The sequence below is a fragment of the Eulemur rufifrons genome, chromosome 7 (assembly GCF_041146395.1).
Source record: "Eulemur rufifrons isolate Redbay chromosome 7, OSU_ERuf_1, whole genome shotgun sequence".
Taxonomy (NCBI): Eukaryota; Metazoa; Chordata; class Mammalia; order Primates; family Lemuridae; genus Eulemur; species Eulemur rufifrons.
This window is the reverse complement of record NC_090989.1, coordinates 150688856-150706656: the sequence shown is the minus strand read 5'-3', so window position 1 is coordinate 150706656 and position 17801 is coordinate 150688856. Positions and strand designations below refer to the sequence as shown.

At 45.5% G+C, this 17801-nt stretch overlaps 1 protein-coding gene and 1 pseudogene across 3 annotated transcripts in view; one reads left to right on the top strand and one right to left on the bottom strand.

Moving 5' to 3' along the window:
* The window catches only part of TCAIM (T cell activation inhibitor, mitochondrial), a 59223-nt gene extending 47566 nt beyond the window's left edge, over positions 1-11657 (top strand). For all 3 annotated transcript variants that reach the window (XM_069473546.1, XM_069473545.1, XM_069473547.1), the window contains exons 9-11: positions 1252-1484; positions 2148-2279; positions 9908-11657. In XM_069473546.1, the coding sequence (XP_069329647.1) occupies positions 1252-1484; positions 2148-2279; positions 9908-10148 (606 nt within the window). In that variant the 3' untranslated portion in view covers positions 10149-11657. The remainder of the gene's footprint in view (positions 1-1251; positions 1485-2147; positions 2280-9907) is intronic.
* Positions 11658-16379: 4722 nt separating this feature from the next.
* Positions 16380-17220, bottom strand: LOC138386844 (large ribosomal subunit protein eL21-like; annotated as a pseudogene).
* Between the last annotated feature and the right edge of the window lie 581 nt (positions 17221-17801).

The following is a 17801-nucleotide window of genomic DNA, read 5'->3' as shown; positions in this document are numbered from 1 at the left end:
CCTCTTAAAGTTGTGTAGAGCCCAGCTTTTGATGTAAAATCTAAGTCCTTAACAGTCCTTTCCTGACCTAGCTCCTTCCTCCCTGTTCAGCCTGTCTCTTTCCACTCGCCCACAAGCAGGTCCACTCCAGCCACACCAAACTCCCTGTTGTTTTTGAACGTACTGTTTCATTTCATGCTTCCATGTTTGCATGTGCTCTTTTTTCTCCCCCTCAAAGATTCCCACATTCATCTTCCATTTCTAAATCCTATGTACCTGTTAAGATTAGTCAAATTAGACTTCACTGGAACCTCCTCTCTGTATCCATTCATGTCGCTGTGGCACTTAGTACACTGGATTCAGATTTTTGTTTTGTCTCCTTGCACCCCAACTGTGAGCCCCAGCCCAACAGGGACAAACTCTTATAATCTGTGCACTTCAGGCCAGGCGAGGTGGCTCACGCCTATAATCCTAGCACTCTGGGAGGCCGAGGTGGGTGAATTGTTTGAGCTCAGGAGTTCGAGACCAGCCTGATCAAGAGCGAGACCACGTCTCTACTAAAAATAGAAAGAAATTATATGGACAGCTAAAAATATATATAGAAAAATTAGCCGGGCATGGTGGTGCATGCCTGTAGTCCCAGCTACTCAGGAGGCTTAGGCAGGAGGATCGCTTGAGCCCAGGAGTTTGAGGTTGCTGTGAGCTAGGCTGACGCCACAACACTCTAGCCCGGGCAACAGACTAACACTTTGTCTCAAAAAAAAAAAAAAAAATCTATGCACTTCAAGTGCCCAGTTCAGTGCTTAAGTACATGGTAGGTGGTTGATAATATTTATTGCATTTAATTGAATTTAGTTGATTTAAAGTAAATTTTGAAGGAATAGACTTGGAGTTGAAATACATATACTTCAGTTCTAAAACTTTCTGTATTATACTACTTAATCATTCTAAGCTAATTTAAGACTCTTACCTAAATATTTAAATATTAGTAGTTAGGACTCATTTTTATTTGGAATATATTTCTTTTTTTTTTTTTAATCTCTTCAATTCCTTTCTAAAAAACCCCCAAGATTTACAGTGGTTTGTTTTGAATATTAATATTTCTAGCATTACATTAAGCCTTTTTCTTAACACTTACTTGAACTTACCTTCTAGGAAAATAATTTTCTTGCTAAAATTTCTCAATACCGTTTATTGGAATCCTAAAATTGAATTATTAACATAACATAAAACTAAATGTTACTATTTCTTTCCTTTTTTTTAATACTATAGCTTTTTGAAAGATTGCCAAGTTATTTTGACCTTCAGAGGAGGCTGATGCTTTTAGAAGACCAAATAAGCTATCTTTTAGGTGGCATACAAGTTGTTTATATCGACGAATTACAGCCAGTATTGACACTTGAAGAATATTACTCTCTTCTTGATGTGTTCTATAGTAGGATACTGAAAAATAGAATACCTTTTCACCCTCAAAGTCTGCGTGGTTTACAAATGATCCTTAACAGGTAAATATCTAAAACAGAAAGATTACCTTTATTTTTTTCCCTTAAGGGGGTTGTGTGTGTGAGTGCATTAAATTGTTTTGTAGTTCAGTGTGTGGTTCTTAGGAATTAAAAAAAGCAATGTCACTACTTATGTTAGCCACTCTCTTCTACACATTAGAAAAGCCAAAAGCCAACATGGGGCTGTAAAAAAAAAAGAAAAAAAAAAAAAAGAAAAGAAAAGCCAGCATGAGAGGATTGAAAGGTTGACTCTCAGGAACATTCTTTGAATATATTGCCACTTACTGTGCAAAGTCAATCCTATGGAAAACCTTACAGGATTAAACCAATATTAAACCAGTAGCCAACATTTTTTGTGCATGTACTTGCTATTTGCTGTGAAGCACCCACTGTGCTGGGTGCTTACACGCATTCTCTTTAGCTCTTGCAACCTCACCATCAAGTAGGTCACTACCGACATGGAACAAATAAGGAAGGTCACCGGGCTCAGAAGTATGTAATCATCCTCATAAAGTGTATCTTTGGGCTTTAAGTCAATGTTACTATACTCGTAAGGTGGATTTTCCTGGTGACTCCTTTTCAGATTCTTGAAGACTAATAAAACATTTCTCTGGTGGGGTAGCAGATGGGGTCAATAATTTTTCCTCTATGTATGTTTCCTTTCAGTGACAGATATGCTCCAAGCTTGCATGAACTCGGGCATTTTAACATCCCAATACTCTGTGATCTAGCAAATCTCCAATGGTTTATTCTCACCAAAGCTCAGCAGGCAAGAGAGAACATGAAAAGAAAGGAAGAGTAAGTACCGTTAGCCCTCTGTAAAGTCGTATCATTCAGTCTAACTTTTAAAAAATCAGGCATTTGGAACTCATAAATATGGGACCTTAAAACTCTAATAAACTTAGGAAATTGACTAATTTGTGGATATTCCATATTTATTTATTCCCCACCTGCAAGAGATTAGATGTGGCTGTTTTGTAAGTATAATAACCTAAATTACATTGCCACTGTGTGCCTCAATTTGAGAAGTAGGGCTTGTTAATATAAAATTCAACTCAGGAACAGAATGAAAAGTAAAAACATCAGAAAGAAATTCTCCAGATGGAAAAGATTGCCAACAACAAAATCTTCATTGTTTAAAATTTTTTTAACCATTGATAGAAAACTTTATCTGCATTTTAAAGAAATTGAGAAAAATTTGTAAAACAAAAAATTGTTTTAGTTCATAAACAGTCCTATTTCTATGTTGTTTATATCTTTGAAGAAGTCATATTATAGCCAATACTTTCCTGTTTTGTAGGCGGTGAGATACTGCTCAATAATGTTTTATGCATCTCCTGTGGAGAAAGGAGGTATTACATTCAAAAAATGGTTATTTTTCTAAAGATGTTGCCAGGAAGTTTGGTTACCAAGCATTTATTCATTCATTCATTTATTTAGCCAGCATTTACTGTGACTGTCGTGTGCCCAAAGCTGTGATAGGTGCCACTGCTAGCTGAAGTCCTGGTCCCTGCCCTCCTGGAATTTGTTTCTAGTAGGAGACCTGAGTGCTATGAATAAGTTGAGCGGGAAGAGGCAACGCTCAGGGAACATGAGGAGCAGGGAAGGCTGTAGCAAAGGAGCTGGAAGAAAGCTGAAGGGAACGGCTTTGCACATGTCTGGGGGTCGGGTGTTTCAAAGAGGAGACAGGAGAACAGGGACATGGCAGCTGGGTGTTCAGCAGGGTGCTGGTGGAATCAGTTCTGCCTAACTGCCCCTTCAAGGCTCGGTCCCCACAAAGTGCTCATTTAAAAAGCCAGGGATATAAAATAGAACAGCTAGCAGCTGTCCATTTAGGAAGAGACAATGGGATCGTTTTATTTATAAAATAAATGAAGGGGCTGCATCTCTTTGTTTTGCTTGTGGAATTGGTAACAGCTCTATTGGCCAGACCCTATGATAGTGTTATGAACCAGAGCGAGAAAGTCAACCACAAGAGACTGATTGAAATTTAGTGAGTCTTTATTAGCTGGCCAGGGGCACGCTCTCTGGCAGGGAATCCCACCAAGCTCGGAGTGCGGCCCTGAGCACGGGTTTTGTGACAACTTATATACCCTTCACCATTGCACCATATGGAACATTAAACATATACATCTTGGGACATCTTAGGCAACAATTTCCAGCTTTAAGGTTATGAGATCATCTAAAGACCCTCCAGTCCTATCTGATTAACTATTTTAAACAATCGAGTAAAAAGCAAGCAGGTTCACAGAAGCAGATAGCATCAGTTAGAACAAAGTACATTTTCCTACAACCTAAATAAGCATTGTAAAATTTAACTTCATGTAGCTGGGCAGTATTGGGGGGATTTTTGTGGGTTTTTTTTTTGTTTGTTTGTTTTTGTTTTTTGAGACAGATTCTCACTCTGTTGCCCAGGCTAGAGTGCCATGGTGTCAGCCTAGCTCACAGCAACCTCAAACTCCTGGGCTCAAGGGATCCTCTTGCCTCAGCCTCCCGGGTAGCTGGGACTACAGGCATACGCCACCATGCCTGGCTAATTTTTTCTATATATTTTTAGTTGTCCAAATCATTTCTTTCTATTTTTAGTAAAGACAGGGTCTCGCTCTTGCTCAGGCCGGTCTTGAACTCCCTACCTCGAGGGGTCTTCCCGCCTCGGCCTCTCACAGTGCTAGGATTACAGGCATGAGCCACCGCGCCCGGCCTCTGGGCAGTATTGTTAAATCGACTCTCCTTTCCTTGGACCTAGGACCTGCCTTAAAGGGTCACTTTGATTATTCACCCATTGTACTATGCTAGCAGATAATCATCAACACAGTTAATAATCAGGAGACATTCCTTCTTTTCTCTGCATCTGGGGTGGACTCTGGCCTTCCGCCTAACTGGAGAGACCAGAATTTACATCTGCTTATCACAATAGGAATATCCTACTTCTTGATTGGTTGCTAAACATTTGTTTGTGGTACTACTTTTCTAAAGTGTAAGTCTGGTCTAATCTCTTGGGAGCAATTCCAGCCAACTTGTCATTTTTAGGACTGATTATTTTGTCTGTTGTACCATAGCTGCTGCTTTTCTCTATGGCCATTTTATAGCTTTGGAATAATGCTACTAGATTGTGAGGAAGGAAAATTAAAAAATAAAATTCAAATAGGTTGATTTTTGAAAGTTCCCTCTTACCAGTTACTCAGGCAAATAAAAACCCTGAGTCATCTTGGTTCTTCTCCCACCTCACTCGTCCTCTCCGCCCCACCTTCAGAGGAGACCCAGAGCGTGCCATTTCTCCTTTCCGTTTCTGCCACACCTAGTCTAGGCCCCCTCATTTTGTAATGACCTCCTGTCTGGTCTGCAAGCTTCCATACCGGTCCCTTCCACCCACCTCCTGTCAGTGCTCGTTGGAGCAGCTGGAGTGAGAATGCAGTCCGGGTTGTCACTGCCTGCGTGTGCCTGTGCCTGCAGGATCCTCTGCGGTGCTCCCTGCCTCTGCATGGGCTCCTGGCACTCTCTCCTTATTTTGCTCCAGCCCCATTTGCCTTTTTATCCTCCTTGAGCACCCTCAGCACGTGTAGTTCCTGGACCTGTGCGCTAACTTCCCACTAACACTTCCTCAGGGCCCTGCTCACACTGCGTAGGGTGGAGCCCCGCCTTCCACTGCTCTCTCCTGTCCATCTCGGCGGCCTTTCTCCGTTTGGCTTAGCACCATCCACTTCAGCAAACTCTCTTTCCTTATTTATTCTCTGTCTCTCCCTCCAAGTAGAAGGTGAGCTCCACGAGGGCAGAGACTGGTCTGTCTTGTTCCCTCCAGTGCTGGCTGGGATCGGTGCCAGGCACACAGGAGGCGCTTAGGAAATACCCCCAACTGACTGTCAACTTTGGCTTTGGCTTGCTTCCTAGCCCCCCCTGGCTCTGGGCTCCAGAGCCCTCATCCCTATACTTATCCCCCAAGGGAAGGAAAACACTTGCTGCTGGTCCCCACATACCTTTGCACTAAGCCATGACCTTTGCCCCCCTGAAAGCCTCTGACTCTAGGCCCAGCAGCCTTTGCCCTCATTCCTTTCCTTTGCTCTGTTCTCCCTGCCCTAAAGATCTCCTTTCTTGTATTTGCCAGGTGGTGATTAAGACTACCTTCTTTCCTTACATGAAGTGTGCTCTTGGAGAGTGGTTTTCAGACACTTTTTAACTGCATATCTCTTTGTAAAGTGGACTCTTAAGTAGAAACCCAATGTATTTAAAAAGACAAAAGCTCGTAGCTGCTCTAGTTCAAGAGGAAAGAAATGAGAGGCTACCAGTACCCATAGGGCCCTCTGAGTACCTCTCCAGGCCCCTCGGCTTGCTGAACAGTTTAAAAAACACAGTTCTAAGCTAATATCCAGGTCCTGTCTTTATAGAACATGACGATCTCAAGACTGCAGGTAGCTCCTCGTCTGCTAACACTGCCTGGCTGACATGTGGAAAGTGTGCACTTCCTGTGGCACCCCCACTCCTTTGGAGGATGGTGATAGCCAGGTGCACAGCTCTTACGTAGGGCGGTAATAACCCAGGTAAATTGCACCTAGACAATAAATCAGCTCTCCTAGCATGGCTCCCCTCACTTGATGTTTCCTCTCACCTTATGGCATGTACGAGGGCTGTCTGAAAAGTATCCAGCCATGTAACTGTTCCTGTCTTATAAACAGTGGCTTAAATCCAGCCATTGATACTTCAAATTTTAAAATCACTTAGATAAATTGGAAACAATAGAAATGTACAGCAGGCTGGGCATGGTGGCTCACCCCTGTAATCCTAGCACTCTGGGAGGCTGAGGCGGGAGGATTGCCTAAGCTCAGGAGTTTGAGACTGGCCTGAGCAAGAGTGAGACCTCTACTAAAAATTTAAAAAATTAGCTGGACGTAGTGGTGTGCACCTGTAGTCCCAGCTACTCGGGAGGCTGAGGCAGGAGGATTGCTTGAACCCAGGAGTTTGAGGTTGCTGTGAGCTAGGCTGATGCCACAGCACTCTAGCCCAGGCAACAGAGCAAAACTCTGTCTCAAAAAAAACAAAAGAAAAGAAAAGAAAAAGAAATATACAATAATAAGAGAATGGTTCAGTTATTTTGAGACTTGCATATAGTGAAAACAACTATTTAAAAGAATGTGCAGGCCGGGCGCGGTGGCTCACGCCTGTAATCCTAGCACTCTGGGAGGCCGAGGTGGGCGGATCGTTTGAGCTCAGGAGTTCGAGACCAGCCTGAGCAAGAGCGAGACCCTATCTCTACTAAAAATAGAAATAAATTATATGGACAGCTAAAAATATATATAGAAAAAATTAGCCGGGCATGGTGGCACATGCCTGTAGTCCCAGCTACTCAGGAGGCTGAGACAGGAGGATCGCTTGAGCTCAGGAGTTTGAGGTTGCTGTGAGCTAGTCTAACGCCACGGCACTCACTCTAGCCTGGGCAACAGAGTGAGACTCTGTCTCAAAAAAAAAAAAAAAAGAAAAGAATGTGCAGGCCGGGCGCGGTGGCTCACGCCTGTAATCCTAGCACTCTGGGAGGCCGAGGCGGGTGGATTGCTCAAGGTCAGGAGTTCAAGACCAGCCTGAGCAAGAGTGAGACCCCCATCTCTACTAAAAATAGAAAGAAATTATCTGGACAGCTAAAAATATATACAGAAAAAATTAGCCGGGCATAGTGGCGCATGCCTGTAGTCCCAGCTACATGGGAGGCTGAGGCCGTAGAATTGTTTGAACCCAGGAGTTTGAGGTTGCTGTGAGCTAGGCTGACGCCACGGCACTTCTAGCCCAGGCAACAGAGCAAGACTCTGTCTCAAAAAAAAAAAAAAAAAAAAGAATGTTCATTCATTCAATTAATATTTATTGAGTACTTACATGCCTAGCAAGCGCTGTAAAGTCACTAGTGCTGATACAGTGCAAACAAGACATGGAACTCACTTTCTGACATCAAAGGCAGAGTGGTTAAACTTTGTGTTTAAAAAAAAAAAAATGGGATAATTTTTGTTAAAGGAAAGGAGGGTTGGTTCCCCTAGGAAATGTCTGGCCAATGTATTTCTTAGCATTAGAAGGAAAGGAACAGAACTTCCTACCAGCCACACTCACCAACCCTATATTCACAGACACCATGTCATGACGTTTCTCTTGTGTGTACTCAGCTTTCCTTTTCTCTCTCTCTATCTCTCTCTCTTTTTTTTTTTTTTTTTTTTTTTTTTTTTGAGACAGAGTCTCACTCTGTTGCCCAGGCTAGAGTGCCATGGTATCAGCCTAGCTCATAGCAACCTCAAACTCCTGTGCTCAAGCAATCCTCCAGCCTGAGCCTCCCGAGTAGCTGGGACTACAGGCATGCACCACCATGCCTGGCTAATTTTTTCTGTATATATTTTTAGTTGTCCATATAATTTCTTTCTATTTTTTTTTTTTTTTTTTTAGTAGAGACGGAGTCTTGCTTTTGCTCAGGCTGATCTCTCTCTTTCTTGAGGTATGGAATTAAGGCCAAAAAACTATAAGAAAAAAAAAATTACAGGGAAAGACAAAATATAATTTTTAAACAATATTTTTTAAGTTGGTCTGCTGCTGACTGCAGAAACACCCAAGAAGGAGGAAAGGCTGTTACCTGTTGTTTCCTACTGAAGGGACATGCCTGGAGGGAACCTTGCCAGGGACTGCCTTCTCAGAACTTGATGCTCCTCCAAGATTGCACCCTTGAAGGACTGACAGGTTCTCCTGATTAGAAAGGTTGTGGCCTGTGGGTCTGGGAAACTCGGAGGCTTCCCTTAGAAGGAATGGAAATGCATGAGCCCTGCCCAGATTTGTATAAAGATGTATTGTTGGAGAGCTACACAACAGTGTGTTCACACTGCAAGGCTTTTCATTTCTAAGCTAGGCTGTTAATACATTTTTTTTTCATAAGTGAAAAAGCCCTTTATGGAAAAAGATAGCTATACCCCGCTGTATCAGTGGTAGTTTAGGGTTCTTCCTATCTAATCCTGGAGAGATTAGAAGCAGGCCCCACTGGAACATTCTCAGAACCATGACTGCTGTCTACTTTCTTGAATCTCTAAGCAACATTCTGCAGAAGAGCAATCTTATAGAAAAAGCTAACAGCACTATGAAAGTGATCTGGGCATTGTTAAAGAAAGGGATTCAGAAGTTAGACCGGGATAACTAACTGCTATGACAATTTCTGTTTTCGAAGGTTTTTCTAGCTTATGGATATTTTATGATACCGACTTTTTTCTTTTATGCAGAGTTTAAGGGTGATTAAATATAGAATATTTGGGTATTTTTAACCAATGGAATATTTAAATTAGACTGGTTTGGGACACTTAACCATGGTGTTTTTGCTTCACTCACCTTGTCAAATGGGGCTTCCCAAGTAACATATGTATTGGCCTAGTATAACTGTGAGGGTGTAACAAGGTGGATTCTCTTGAACACGTCTCTAGATGTGGGGCGTTGAATCCGCTTACCCAGGCGGCATATTCATAAGCACTTGCCAGCTGTGGGAGAGGGTATTTGAGACCTGATTCTGCACTGGAGCTGTGTACTCTGTGGGCCTTAACTGAAGCCCCTAATAGAACAAGAGATGTTGTAACCTCAGGCAAAGGAGAGGGAACAGAAAGGGGTGGAGAGGGGTAGGAAAGTAACAATAAAGGGAACCGGTCCCCTAGTTTTGTTGCGGGCCTGGTGTTTATTTTGAGAGTCTTTAGAAGTCAGTACAACCCACTGGTTAAGCTTTAAGTGGCTGCTAAAGCTAGGGTGTTTTTTATTTTTGTTTTTCCCCAAAATATTCAGGGGGTACAAATGTTTTAGGTTACATGGGTCACTTTTGTAATGCTTGAGTCCCAGCTATAGGTGTGCCTGTCACCCAAATAGTGTTCATAGTACCCATTAGTTAGTTTTTTCCCCTTCCCCCTGCCCCTCCCCCCTGGTGAAACCAAAAAACTTCTGCACAACTAAGGAAACAAACAGGACAAAATAGACAGCCTACGGAATGGGAGAAAATATTCACAAGAGACACATCCAACACATGGCTAATAACCAGAATTTACAAAGAACTCAAGCAAATCAGCAAGAAAAACATAAGAAAAACACTGAAGCTAGCGGTTTTATATTCCTAGCTTTCTGTTTTCCTCAGTTGCTGATGCCTGCTAGGCAAGACAAGATAAGAGCTTTTTAAATTATGGATTAGTTGTTTTTACCCCATTATTGCTAAAAAGATTGAACAAATGCTTTTAGAGATACATGTGGCAGTAACTCAATAGGTTCTGCATCGTAACTATCAGCATGTCTTCCAAACATGTAATTTGGCCTTTGCGGGTGCCGTTTTCAGTGTTGTGAGTGGAAACTTACAGCCCTGATATTTAAGAATATATTTACATTGTATGTTCTTTTATTTATTATAGCTTATGGCAGTATTATTTTTATTTTCAATATAATAGGTTAAAGGTTATTGAGAATGAATTGATACAGGCTTCAACAAAGAAATTTTCTCTGGAGAAGTTATATAAAGAGCCCAGCATTTCTAGTATACAAATGGTGGATTGCTGTAAGAGACTTCTAGAACAATCACTGCCTTATCTACATGGGATGCACCTGTGCGTTTCACATTTTTACTCTGTTATGCAAGATGGAGACCTTTGTATTCCTTGGAATTGGAAGAATGGAGAAGCCATTAAGTAACAGAAATCTGCTTTATTTTTTTAAAGAGATAAGAAAGAAACAGTTAAACTTATTTAAATCCACAATTTGATATAACAGTATTATTTACATATTACAAGAACAAAGTTTCTAACTGCTGCTTTAAAAGTAGACATTTCTAAAACAATGAATTTCTGCTAGGAGACTTGTTTTAAAAGGTTTTATCTCCTGGTCTTATAGTATTGATCGGCAAGACTAGGTAAAAAGATGTTAGAGTGAACATATTTTTAGTGATATGTAAATGAAAGACTTTATAAGAGTGATATATTTTTGTATGAGTGAATGTGGTTTGGAGCTGGACAAGTTTGTGTGTGTAAATATAAACAGGCCCCGTGTCCAGAATATAGCTCAGAAGTCATGGAGCTCGCTTCTACAGGACACATGCAACATGTATCTTTATAGTTACATCTCATGTATATACACACACACATATTTTGCAGCCAGAAATGGACATTTGATGTCCAAAACCAATGATTGATAGGTAGCAAAAATTAGATAACCAAATTTTTCCTAAGAGACTAGAGGAGAAAAAAAGCAATTGAATATATGGTATTGACATTGTCATCAGCAGTCTGATAACCAGTTTATTAAAACATCTTCAGTGACAGAGAATTTAGTTTTAAACCCATAATTTCTCCCCTTCATTAAAATATTATAACTGTTGGTAGCATGAAACCGACAGACAGGAAATATTTTGAATCATTTAATGAGGTGGACCCATTTGTTTTCATGGGCAGACACTATCTAGGAAAATTTTCCCAAAGAGCTCTAGGAAGTAGAGTCAAGTGTAAAATGGTTCAGACCGTTCAGGATTTCTGTCACCGCTGTCAACCCTTCCTGTTCCTACCCATGTTTGAAACGCTTTTGTTAGCTCTGGCCCAGGTAAGCCCCTCGGAGTCACCTCTCGTTCATAGAATACAGCTTCGCCCCACCGGGTTTATGGTGTCCCCAGAAGACTCGAGGGACCTGGTCTCTAGACTCGGTGCTTCTCTCTCTGCACATATACCCCAAGATTCCTGAGGATATATTTTTAACCAGATCCAAACCTCTCCAGCTCATTTCTCAAGAGGACAAAGTGAATGCTGATCTGGGATGCCATTTTTGTGACTCTTGTTGCTGAAGAAATCAGGAATTTTTTTTGAAGTGCATTAGAAAGTAAAAGAGATGTTACGATCAGTTTTGAAGTATGTTTTAAATTTATCTAAAACGCTGATTCAAGTTTAAATTCAAATGTGTGTTCAAAAGAAGTATTGATTTGTAATTATTATAGTTTGTGCATATCATCCCTTTTAACCTGTGCCTAACAACTATACTTAAATTTTGTTTTCTAGCATAACATGTTACCTGTTAAGATTTTCCAGAGCCAAATAATGGGAGTGAAAAATTCCTTAAAGGTTATATAAGAAAATGTATTGGAAATGTATCAGGTTTGGATTATGCCATTTCTAAAATCAACTAGTATAGAATCCTCAGTAATATGTTTTCAACTGAATTTTGTCTACAAACTGTTACATAATAAATAATACCTACATCAACCAGATAACTGTTTTTCCTTGTTATCCAATTATTAGTGGTTTTATAACTATTGCAGTGCAATACGAAATTACAAAAAATTGTGATTTTTTTGTATGTGCCTGTTTGATTTCTTCTCCTAATCTAACATAAAAGGACCAGGCCCCTCTAACTGTGCTTCTGCAAAGTCTTGGGAAGAAATCGTCTCCAAAGGGACCGGAGCTCCAGATCAGGGCTAGGGCTGTCCCAAGGGAGAAACAGGACTTGAACTCACCTGGGGCCTGTGCCCTCCCCGCCCCCAGGCTGTCCATTAGTTCTCAGCATTAACTAGTTCTTAGACAAAGCTACATCTATCCCAGACCCTGCTGCTTCCATTGTCTCTTAAAGGCCTCCACCTCCAGGCAGCCTCCCTGAGCTAATGAGAGGGTAGTGGGCCTTGAGTGGGCAAGTGGGACAAGAGGGACCAGGGCCATGTCAGGGGCCAGCTCACCTTTGGAATCTCTAAGGACTGAGTACTCATCCCCTCCAGCTCAGATCACTGTTCCAGCGTCCTGGTGCCTGCTTTCCCCATACTAACTCAGCCTCTGTCATGGAGGCTGCCCATCCCCAACCCCACATGCTCTGGAGGATTCTGTCCAGGCTTCCCTGGAGCGAGCCAAGCAGATCAGATAAGTCCCAGGGAGATGGATGGGCCCTGAGGCTCCAGGCTCTTCTATAGGGGACCATGGTCCTGGCAGCCTCCCACCCACAGGCCAGGGTGCAGGAGCCACAGATGCATCAGGTGAGGCCTGGCAGCTGGCTGACCACAGTGTCTGCCCTGTTCCAAGACCACCCCCCTACCTACACCACTTGGCCACAGACCCCAACATTGGGCCCTCTGACATGGCAGGGTCACCATAGGTCCCATCCCATGGGTAAGAATTGGCACAAGCCCCAGGGAACCCCGACATGGCATTCCAGTGACTCCACCTGCTAAGTTGCCCTGGGCAAGGCCCACCCCTCACTTCGCCTCAAGTTCCCCCACCTGTGAAATGAGGCACCGAGGCATGTTTTTGGATGTTCTTCCCACCCTCAGCAGGTTCTGTCCCAGGAAGCCAGGGGCCTCCCACGGGTGCACCTTGGTCACTGGCCCAGGCACTTGTTCTTCAGCAGTTGGAAAGGACAGGAGGAGCTGGAGCAGCCAGTGCCCCAGACAAATCAGACTTAGGTGGGCACTGTGGGCCCCCCTTCCTCCCCTGACGGGATTCAGACCACTGGGACTTAGGGATGCTATGTCTGAGGCTGTGGGAGGAAAGGAGGTAAAGGAATTGCCTGACCAGAAGCCTGAAATAAAGGCAGATCTTAACTGCCTAGCTGGGGGACATCAGCGATCCGGGAGTACAGCAAAGCATGCTCCAACCTCAGAGCCTAAGGGGCCTCATGCGTGAAAAGCCGCAGAGCGGCCTGACATGAAAACTGTCTCACAGCCGTAGAGTTAGATTGCCGTATGTCAGCCCAGGAGAAGGGTCTTCAGGCTTCCATAGTTAGAACGCTGGGCCAAGTTCCTTCTGCCCCTTTCTCTCCACAGTGCCTCAGTTAATGTAAAACCAGTCTCCCAATGTAAAGCCTGTAGTTTCTTTGTTCCTTGATCAAATGAGTCACAGCTACTGAAATTAGAAGATTGATATCTATGTATGTAGCTTGAGCTTGGGATAAAATTAGGTTACCTTGATCAAAAGTGTTGTACCTACTGAAGAATTATGTGGTTTTCCCTTCTAGAAAGGGGAAGGAAATTATCTAGGACACCCTGTGATTTTGGGGGGATCCCTGAGACCTTTGATCATTGGATCCCATGATTTTTTTCACATGAGATCATTGTATTTTGCGGCATGGCAAAGAGAATAAAAAGCAAGTGCTGGGTTTCAGTCACTGCCACCTAGCACCAAGAGTGCTGATGGTCCCCTGATTTCCCTGCTGTTTTAAATACTATTTCTGTGTCTGTGTTTCTGTTTCTTTCATCTCTTGCAGCACATTCTGCCAGGGGACCCTAGCTTTATCAGGGACGTCATGAACCCCCAATACTCCCCCAAGACTCTGCTCCTACAGCCTGGTTCTATTGGCCACTCAAAACCCTTCGTGGGGACTTATTTTGTGTGGAGCATCTTAGGGAGCTTTTCTTTCCTAAGCTGACAGATATTGCATATGGGGAGACTGAGGCCCAAAATCGGGAAGAGGCTTGTCCAAGGCCCTCTACCTGCTGCAGGCAGGAGAGATGAAGTTAGAATCCAGGTGTTCCTGGGCCTGTGAGGGATCTGAGTAGGCAGGAGAGCCCCCAGCTCTAGGCAAGCCCACCACCAGGTCAGCACTAGGGGTAGGGTCACCACCAGGTGGCCCTTGGGGCAGTACTGCCCCATCTGGGAGGGTGGGTGGGTCACAGCACGGAGAGACAGGGACCTGGGATGGTACCTGGATGGTCAGGTGCGTCAGTCCTGGGCACGATGGTACACCTGCAGAACCAGTGTGGAGACCAGGTGGGGCTGGCGCCTGTCAGCTCTGCTCCCTCCTTCTCCCACGGGAAGCCTGGCAGCCTCAGCCCTCACCCTCCTTCCAGCCCGGCTGCTTGGGCGCCTCAGCCTCATTCCCTCCTTGCCGCAGCCAGGGCATGGGGTGCACAGGGACTGCTCAGGTGCCGACAGCATCGTCTTGGAGTGGCATGTGCACACTTCTGCCCCAAAGTGCCCACCACAGACACTTATTTGGGGGAAACTGGCTCAGCACAGGGTGTGGTCCAAACTGGGGGGGGCATCAGATTTTCACCCTCCTAATCTTTGAGAGGTGGCTGGTTTTTCTTTTTCATTTTCTCATTTGTCACTACTACAGGCACTGGCCCAGACCCAGTATCCACATGCATGAGCCGGAGACTTCCAGGTCAGCAGGTCAGGCACAGAGGCCTCGGGAAGGGAGGGCAGCGTGGTCAGGGACAGGGGCAAGGGACAACATACGTAGATACCCGCCCTCACACTGCACTTTTACCCCACCCAGAAATGCAGGTTTTTAAACCTTGTGGTAAAATCCTTGGTGTTTTCTTTCTTAGTAATCCAGCAAACACTTAGGGAGCACCCACTGTGTGCAGACCCTGCCCTAGGCACCGGGGACACCGCAGGGACCACATAGAAAGACGCTGCCTTGAGGAGCTGACATCACAGACACTGAGTATCATGTAGCCTCCCCTTGGCGTATTGGTTTCCTGTGGCTGAAATAAAGTGACTTAAAAGAACAAAAATTTATTCCCTCACAGTTCTGGGGGCCAGCAGTCCGAAATCAAGGTGTGGCCAGGGCTCCCCTCCGTCCTGAAGTTCTAAGGGAGATGCCTTTCTTTGCTGCTTCTAGCTCCTGGTGGCTGTCAGCTTTCCTCGACGTGTAGCCACATCGCTCCAATCTCTGCCTCTGTCGTCACGTTGCCTCCTCCCCTCTGTGCCCTCTGTGTGTCTGTCTCAAGACTCTCTGTGCCTCTCACTTAGGAGAACACTTGTGATTGCGAGTAGGACCCACCAGATAACCCAGGATCAGCCTCTCCTCTCAAGAGCCTTAATTCAATCACCTATTTTGCCATATAAGGTAATAGTCAAGGTTCCAGGGATCAGGATAGGAACATATCATTTGGGGGCCACCATTCAACCCACTACACTTGGTGACCTGGGATCACCATTGCAAACCCGACTTTGATTCTGCCCTTGAATGACTTTGCAGAGAGGACCCACCATCTGTGGGCATTGTGCCAAGTTCACCTAAGATCTTGGCAGGGCACAAGCTTTCTCTTTCTCTCTGAGCTTTATTTCGTATCCACTCACATCCCCAAAGTTAGGGTTCCCCGTGGCTTACAGCTGCGACTTAGCCTGCCCTATTTGTTGGCCATTTGGGTCAGCCCCAGCCCCTCACTTTTCTTCTCAGCCTGCTGTGCGCCGTCTCTTCTTTTCTCTTGCAAAGTTCCGGGACAGGGCAGCTGTGGGCCTTGCGTGTCAGTTTCCCACTCACTGTCGTCCACTCCGGCTCTGGGAGGATGACGGAATTCCTTTAAGCCCCCTCCTTCACAGTGCGCGCCCGGGCTAGCCTTCTCAGCGGGGGGCGCAGGCACACTGCAGGAGGAGGGGCCCTCCTGCCGCTTGAGCTGCTGCGAGGTTGCTCAGAAGTGTGGGGGCGATGGGCACGGCCCAGACACAGGGTCCTGGCCCTGCCTGGTGATCACCTTCGCGTGGCCCCCTCTGCACGAACATGGAGCAGCTCCAGGCCTCCTGCCCTGCTGTGCCCTCCTTCCCACTGCTTGCCCACAGCCCAGCCATCGGTGGCCTGCGCCCCACGGGGGCCCCAGAGGGTGGCTTCCCGCTTACCCAGTGACTGTGGACCAGCCAAGGCCGGGCAGCCCAGGGAGCGTCTCTGCCATCCCGTCACTGCAACCGCACCTTTTTCAGTGAGGCCCGACACCGTCCTGGAGAGGGGACTCCACGTTTTTCTTCCTTGCGGCTCTCCCTCAACTCAAGTGTACCATATGCAGACTTTTTTACATCTTTTAGTCATTCTGTAACTACAGTTTAACAAGTTTTATGTTAAACTTCCCCTGTTTAAATCCCTGTGTGGTTTCTGTCTTCTTCTTTTTTTTTTTGTTTGTTTGTTTTGTTTGTTTTGTTTTGTTTTGTTTTTTCCAGCGGTTATTAGTTTTGTCTCCTATGCTATGAATTCACAGGGACTAGGCTCCAGCAGCTCGGGCTCCTTTCCACTGGTTCTCACAAAGTGTGCTTCTCTGGGTGCAGCGGGCTGGCGCTTCAGTTGAACCCAGGTGCCTTTCTCTTGGGCTTCCCTCTTTTTCTGATCATTTTCCATCACACGTTTCAGGAAGCTATCTCGGCTCTTAGAGGACTTAATGTGCTCAATACACACATTAATCCTCTTGGCAAGAATCTTGCCCTTAATGGAAGGCTGGTGGCAGGCACCCCTCCCTTCCCTAATGAAAAAAGAAGCCCCTCCTATTCCTGAATACCCGCCCCAAAACTGAAACAAAGAAATTCCTCACTCCTCCAGCCGACATCTCCTGGCCGAAGAAGCTCCCATCCCCCAGCCCTAAGAACCTACATAAACCCACTCAGACTTCTGGGCGGGCGGCTTCTCTGGTCCCACTCCGTGGGTCACGTGAGGCTCGCCCGGGTCCCTTTCTCAGGGACTCGTTACCCGCCCCCGGGAGCGCTCCAATAAAGCCTCTTTACTTATCCCTTTCAACTCTGCTCGTCTTTCTTTCTCTGGCGCCGGGTCAATCCAAAAAACCTTACACTTGTTTGTTTACAACGATTCCAACAGCATGCTGGGTGACACTGTAGACTCTTACAGTTTTACCCTGTTAACATTCGTGGGGCATGCCTTTTTGAACAGTACCCATTCCCTTGACGTCTACACTATCACCTTCCTTGTAGATTTGCATGTATGTGGCCAAAGGAACAACTCCATGTTTTCTAAAAGGCCTAGAGAACATGTGTCAGGTACCTCTCCTCGTCCCCTTTGTGTTCGCCATTTTGGCGAATTACTGAAAGATGGTGGCTCCGGCGGAAAGGCGGTTTCTGTCTTCTGATTGGCCCCGGACGGACACATTGACTCAGCAGCGCCCTGCCCTGGGTGCCAGGCCGGGTGGGGCTCCTCCCTGGGTGCTCCCCCGCCTAGGGCTCTGGGCCCTCAGCCTTCCAAGTCGTTGCCCATTTATTTGAAAAACAAAACTTAACTGTATCCTTGGTGCTGAGATGCAGCAGCCTTGCTCCTCTGGGCCTGAGCAGCTCACCTTTTCCTCCAGAGCAAGGTATGTGGGCTTCGTCACGTCTCCCCAGTCGGGGTGGCCCGCGTGTGTCCTGGAGGGAAGAGCTCTGCAGTCCTGTGGTCCCCGTGGTTGGGGCCCCACAGCGTAGACCAGCCTAGTAGAAACTGGCAGGTGGGCAGGCTGGTGGCCCAGGCTGCACAAAGGAGGGCGTCCTGGCCTGGGAGTTCTGCTGGGTAGTGGAGGGAGGCGATGTGCGCTTTTACGAACTGGTCCCTGCCCGTTCTCACCCCAGGGGCCCACAGTCCTTCAAGTGCTCTGCTCTGGTTGTGTCTCCTAGTCCCTTTGTA